This window comes from Leguminivora glycinivorella, chromosome Z, assembly GCF_023078275.1.
Source record: "Leguminivora glycinivorella isolate SPB_JAAS2020 chromosome Z, LegGlyc_1.1, whole genome shotgun sequence".
Classification (NCBI taxonomy): domain Eukaryota; kingdom Metazoa; phylum Arthropoda; class Insecta; order Lepidoptera; family Tortricidae; genus Leguminivora; species Leguminivora glycinivorella.
In genome coordinates, this window is record NC_062998.1 from 39,696,221 (window position 1) to 39,702,220 (window position 6,000).

A 6,000-nucleotide genomic window follows, 5' to 3' on the forward strand; every position below is an offset into this window, starting at 1 on the left:
TAAATCTCAAAAAAACTCACTTTGTGCATTTTAATCTTTCGGGCCGTATGACCACGCCGTTGATAGTTCATATTAATGGGAAAATACTTGAACAGGCATCCACGACTACTTTCCGAGGTTTTAAGATTGATCAGGGCTCAAAATGGGACCAGCAAGTAGATAAACTGTGTGGTAGTCTGGGCAGTGCGTGGTTTGCCTTAGGTCGAGTTGCAAAGTCTGTGGCACCAGAAGAAGCCTGGACATGCTATTTCGCCACTGTCCATTCATTAATACAGTACGGTGCGGAGCTCTGGAGACGCTGTGCTGAATGGGAGAGGGTCTTTCGCTATTAGAAACGAGCTGTCAGGATCGTTGCTCAGGTACCTGTAGACACCCCGGCCAATGAACTGTTTAAATAACTTAACCACAAAATTAAAATTTTGAAATAACCCCCGACCACGACATAGTAGACCGATTTTCATGAAACATGGCTAAGGCTAAGGTCCCCCCACAAGGACACTCCCGACTAACTCAGTTTTCAGACAAAAAACTAAATCTAAATCGGTTCATCCGTTCGGGAGCTATGATGCCACAGACAGACACACACACAGACAGACACAGACAAACAGACAGACAGACAGACAGACACGTCAAACTTATAACACCCCGTCGTTTTTGCGTCGGGAGTTAAAAACTAAGAATCCTCACACTGCCTGCAATAGTTATTAGCCATTTATGTAAGAGAGAACTTGGCAGCATACAAAACTAACAACATGTGTTCCAAGTACAGCACTCGAAATGCCGGAAAGTTAGTAGGTATCGACCATTCATATTCATATTCATAAATTGGCGAAAAATTGGCTGATCGAGCACACGTTCTACACTTATAACGATTTTTTTATTACCTAATTAGAAAAATATTATCGTGCATTTTTAATGTGAATATTGCCTAACTTTTTGTAATCTCAATCTTCTGTCTATTTATTTTCTTAAGCATTATTTTTGTATGAATATTATTTTTTTAAACCAAATCTTGTCGTGTAATATGGCTTTACAAATAAATGAGTATGAGTACGAGTAGTATAATTATTTTAACCATTGAAAGTTTGTACGGAACCCTCGGTGGGCGAGTCCGACTCGCACTTGGCCGGTTTTTAGGGTTCCGTAGTCAACTAGGAACCCTTATAGTTTCGCCATGTCTGTCTGTCCGTCCGTCCGTCCGTCCGTCCGTCCGTCCGTCCGTCCGTCCGTCCGTCTGCGGATAATCTCAGTAACCGTTAGCACTAGAATACTGAAATTTGGTACCAATATGTATATCAATCACGCCAACAAAGTGCAAAAATAAAAAATGGAAAAAAATGTTTTATTAGGGTACCCCCCTACATGTAAAGTGGGGGCTGATATTTTTTTTCATTCTAACCCCAACGTGTGATATATTGTTGGATAGGTATTTAAAAATGAATAAGGGTTTACTAAGATCGTTTTTTGATAATATTAATATTTTCGGAAATAATCGCTCCTAAAGGAAAAAAAAAGTGCGTCCCCCCCCCCCCCTCTAACTTTTGAACCATAAGTTTAAAAAATATGAAAAAAATCACAAAAGTAGAACATTATAAAGACTTTCTAGGAAAATTGTTTTGAACTTGATAGGTTCAGTAGTTTTTGAGAAAAATACGGAAAACTACGGAACCCTACACTGAGCGTGGCCCGACACGCTCTTGGCCGGTTTTTTTTATATGTTAGGCACAGACGTTATACTATTCAGCCATGTATTTAACTAGTCCACAACCATTTAAAAACAAAAAAAAGTGACATGGCGGGGAAAGAACATGGTGGCGGAATCACAAGAATTACAAGTAAAAATTTACAAGTGTGTAATTTTACAATCCTTGTAGGTTTTTTTTGATGAACATGATTTACACGTACTTGTGAAATTTTTCTTGTAACGTGTAACTTTTGAACTTGTAGACTTGTAATATTTGATAAACAGGGCACGGCGTCTTGTGGGTGTTTTAAACACCCGCTATGCAGATAATAATAAAGGCGATATAAAGGCTGATTTGTGGTATAGATGTTCAACTCTAAGCAGTATTATACGCCACATTTTCTCCATTATACCTCTTTTGGCTTTTTAATGGTCCACATGTGCTATCTTAAAAAGTCAGCGTTTTAAAAGGTCACAAGTGGCTTCTTATACCGCTTTTGGCGTAGTGTGATCTACTACGCAGCTCTTATTACGTTCTAGGTTGTCAAAAATGCTAATAGCTGAATAAGGTCGTTGCAAATATACCATTATGTTGCGAATTAGTGGTACTGAAATTTCACTGAATGCTACTATGCAGCCGAAGGTTCCTCTGAACGCTCTTATAACAGTGCTAAAACGCGTAGGGCTCCGGATAGACCCTAATGTGTGCAGTTATACAGGTATCTGTGCTACTTGGGTATGTATGCTTAAATCTTTAAAACTACGCAACGGATTTTGATGCGGTTTTTTTAATAGATAGAGTGATTCTAGAGGAAGGTTTACATGTAGGTATAGTACCCGTGCGAAGCCGGGGCGGGTCGCTAGTATGTATTTCATAATTTTATACAATACCAGTAAAAATTGTTATTTTCATCACACCTACTGTTACTCCCTTGCTACTTCAAAAATTGATAAGAAAGGTGCATTGGCATAATTTTGCATTTTTGATTATTTTTTACGCATATTACTTAGGCTGGTTTTAGTGTCACGCGGACCGTCCGCGCGGCCAATTTTTTATGAAGTTAATGTTGTCGTCCGCGCGGACCCGCCCGCGCCACTAACCAGAGAAAGGCCTAAAACGCTCCCTGAAGTTAACTTAACACATATTATACACATATGCGGATCGCTCCACGCGGTCGGTCCGCGTGACACTAAAACCAGCCTTAAGCAATATGTTTCTGCATTCCACCATTCCTCGCTGTGGTAAAAATACTAGAAATATGTATAACACTTCATATATTCGCGGACATCCGCGATCCATGCCAACATCCCTATTATAATAATTAAGAAAATATAAAATAAATTAACATTTAACGTGCACATCTTTTGAAATATGAAATATAGATATTTCATATCATTCTAGAAATACCTACTTTCACTTTTACCGTCCACACACAAAACTTATGAGCTGGTGACGTATAGCGGACGCAGTACAGCGGGACAGCTGCCGGGCCAGATGCCGTGGGCGTACATCGCGGGCGCCCCGGCCAACCGCATGAGGGACCAGCTGCCCCCCGACGAAGACCTGCCCCCGGTCCCGCTGCCGGACTACACTGCCTTGCAATCTGGCAGGAAAGCATGTGAGTATCGCTGTCGCCCATTTCTGAACATACGCATACTTCCTCCATGCCTATTTCCAGACCACTATAATTTGGATCTTTTTAAATCAAAAGTGAATAGACATGCTTCATCCTAGACTGTATCGGCACTTTCCGTCAGGTGAGATTGTGGTCTTCAATAATTCACGTGTTTCCTATTTTTTTAAATAAAGCGTTACCCGGTTCTGAGCTAGACTTATCCAAAAGTATGAATGTGTGTTAATATCTTTTCTAGGCACAACATTAACTTCTAACAGGATACATTTTTTTGTTTTGCCATGTCTGTGTGACGCGAGCGAACATTGCGACCGGCATGCCGGGCGCGGGCGCGGTGCCGGTTATAGTTATATCTTTTTTTCTAAAATATAGCACCTTACGCCGTTAAAATTTTTTATTAACCCGTTATAGTGTCCCACTGCTGGGCAAAGGCCTCTCCCCTTGATTTCCACAACTCCCTCAGTGTCCAAGTCGTCCCGCCATCTTCGCCTAGGCCTGCCACGTCCCCGCTTCTTTGTCGGCATCCACTTGGTGGCCCAATATTAGCCCACCTATCCTGATGCATGCGGCACACGTGGCCTGCCCAGTCCCACTTCAGCCTGGCGGTGTTTTCCCCTACGTCAGCTATGCGAGTTTTGTGTCCTAACTTTGTGTAAATTTTAATAAACAAATGTCGGCGACATGTGCAATACGATGTATCTACGCCGATAAATGAGGCACTCATATTGATAATTAATACACTCGTAAACTTGTTAAGTTCGTATTTTGTTACAGCCGTGCACCGGGCAGCTTCGAGTCTAAGCTCATTGACACAAAAAAAGGACTACAAGTCATCTCATCGTGAGTATAGTGTTTATTAAATGACAGTCAGTTAAAGTATCATGAAGGGGACCAGCACTAAAATGCTTTGTTGTGCCAGCAGCGGGGTCGTCAGGACAAGTTGATGTATTGTACTAGAGAGTGAAGATACCGAAGAAGTACATCAAGGTTCTACAGTCTTCGCCTGACTTCGCAGATCAGTATTATTAGGGTTAGAAAATAGTATTCGTATCAAGTTTGTGTTTCCGTTGCTACTCTGGTAAATTGTTACCAGTAGCCTGTGTACCCGCTCCATGAACTCGAAAGACATCAGTGTATTAATTATTTGTAAAGAAAGGTACTTATGATTCAATTGCTTCATGTGTAAAAGGTTCTTTACATATTATCAGTATGTTATGTATATCGTCGCCTAGCACCCTTAGTACTAACTTTGCTTTGATTGGGGCTGGGTTGATCTACATAAGATGTCCACCGATATTTATTTGATTTTTTATATCTTTTTTGTATTTTTTTTTAAGAGTCGGCGGTCAACGAGCATGCATTTATGCGTGTAAGTTTAATTCGCTAATTCACACCTATTAGTGACAATATCGAACACTCTAAATTAAATATTCGGCCTCACATTTTTTAATTTTAAAATAGTCACTCAACTTATTTCATTATTTATTAATTATATGAACAAATGAACATCTTATTTCTAATTTATTTAGAGAAGAATTAGGTACGAGTAGACAACAGCAGAGGTTTTTCCCTCCAAAGAACATCGCTTTGCGATTCTTTAGAGAGTCCTTCGTCCAGCAGTGGACGCTCTCTGGCTGATGATGATGATGATGATGATGGTGAAGACAACAGCATTCGAACAAATATCGCACTTAAGAACGTATCGTATTTACATACTTAATTCTATGTATAAATTCCTTGGACTAAATTTGCTTATCAATAATAAGTGACATTTAGGAAAAGCAAGGTAACTTGTACATTAGCAACTACGTTTAAACGATCTCAATAGACGTGAGATAGTATTAAACGTACATATGCACATCGGCCATTCAATGCTTACTTAACGCGTTCGGCTCCACAACAGTATACAGACTACAGAGTGGGGCCTGTAACAAAGGCGAAGAATTGAACTGTAGGCTATTCTCCTTATACTGATCAACATTTGTTCAGTGACTTTTAAAAATTATGAAGTCTTTAAATTTCTAATTTTTCATACAAAATAAATATTAGCTTCAATGTACGCCATTATTGTTGTCATTGACGTTGTCTGTCACACTTTAGACTTAACAGAATTCGCAATACATTACCTCTTAGAAAAAACTTTTAAGGGTGATAAAAATCAAAATACAAGTTATTTTTAAAAGTCGCCGAACAAATGTTGATCAGTATAAGGAGAATAGCCTAGAGTTCAATTCTTCGCCTTTGTTACAGGCCCCACTCTGTAGTCCGTATACTGTTGTGGAGCCGAACGAAATTTGGAATAGTTATGAACATTGTTAACCTCCACAAAATTAAAGGATTTTTTTTGTAATTATTAATATTAACTTAACAAAATGGCCAATATGAAAGGGGGGTAAATTATAAATGTCAAGTAACTAGGTCAAGTGGGGTATCGTTACAAATAACTCAAATTGTACATATCAAAACTAGTTTTTATATTTTTTTTGTTGTGGAAAAAAAGAATTATGAAGTAAAATGTAAAAAAATACCGTTCCCCCCCCCCCCTTATCTCCGAAGTTTATCAACATAAATTTACGAAATTTTCACCAAACATGACTATTATAATGCATATTACAGGAAAAATAAAATCGTACGTACGTATCTTGAAAACTTTTTTTTAATTTACAAAAAAACTTTTCAGAT

At 39.0% G+C, this 6,000-nt stretch overlaps 1 protein-coding gene across 2 annotated transcripts in view; it reads left to right on the top strand.

The window, feature by feature from the left end:
- Positions 1–5,312, top strand: part of LOC125241067 — a 40,477-nt gene extending 35,165 nt beyond the window's left edge. The window contains exons 8-10 of one of the 2 annotated variants that reach the window (XM_048149366.1): positions 3,146–3,303; positions 4,093–4,158; positions 4,241–5,312. In XM_048149366.1, coding sequence (XP_048005323.1) covers positions 3,146–3,303; positions 4,093–4,158; positions 4,241–4,275 — 259 coding nt within the window. In that variant the 3' untranslated portion in view covers positions 4,276–5,312. Of the gene's footprint in view, positions 1–3,145; positions 3,304–4,092; positions 4,159–4,237 lie in introns of both variants that reach the window. The other variant, XM_048149367.1, reaches the window with a different exon arrangement.
- Positions 5,313–6,000: the final 688 nt, after the last annotated feature.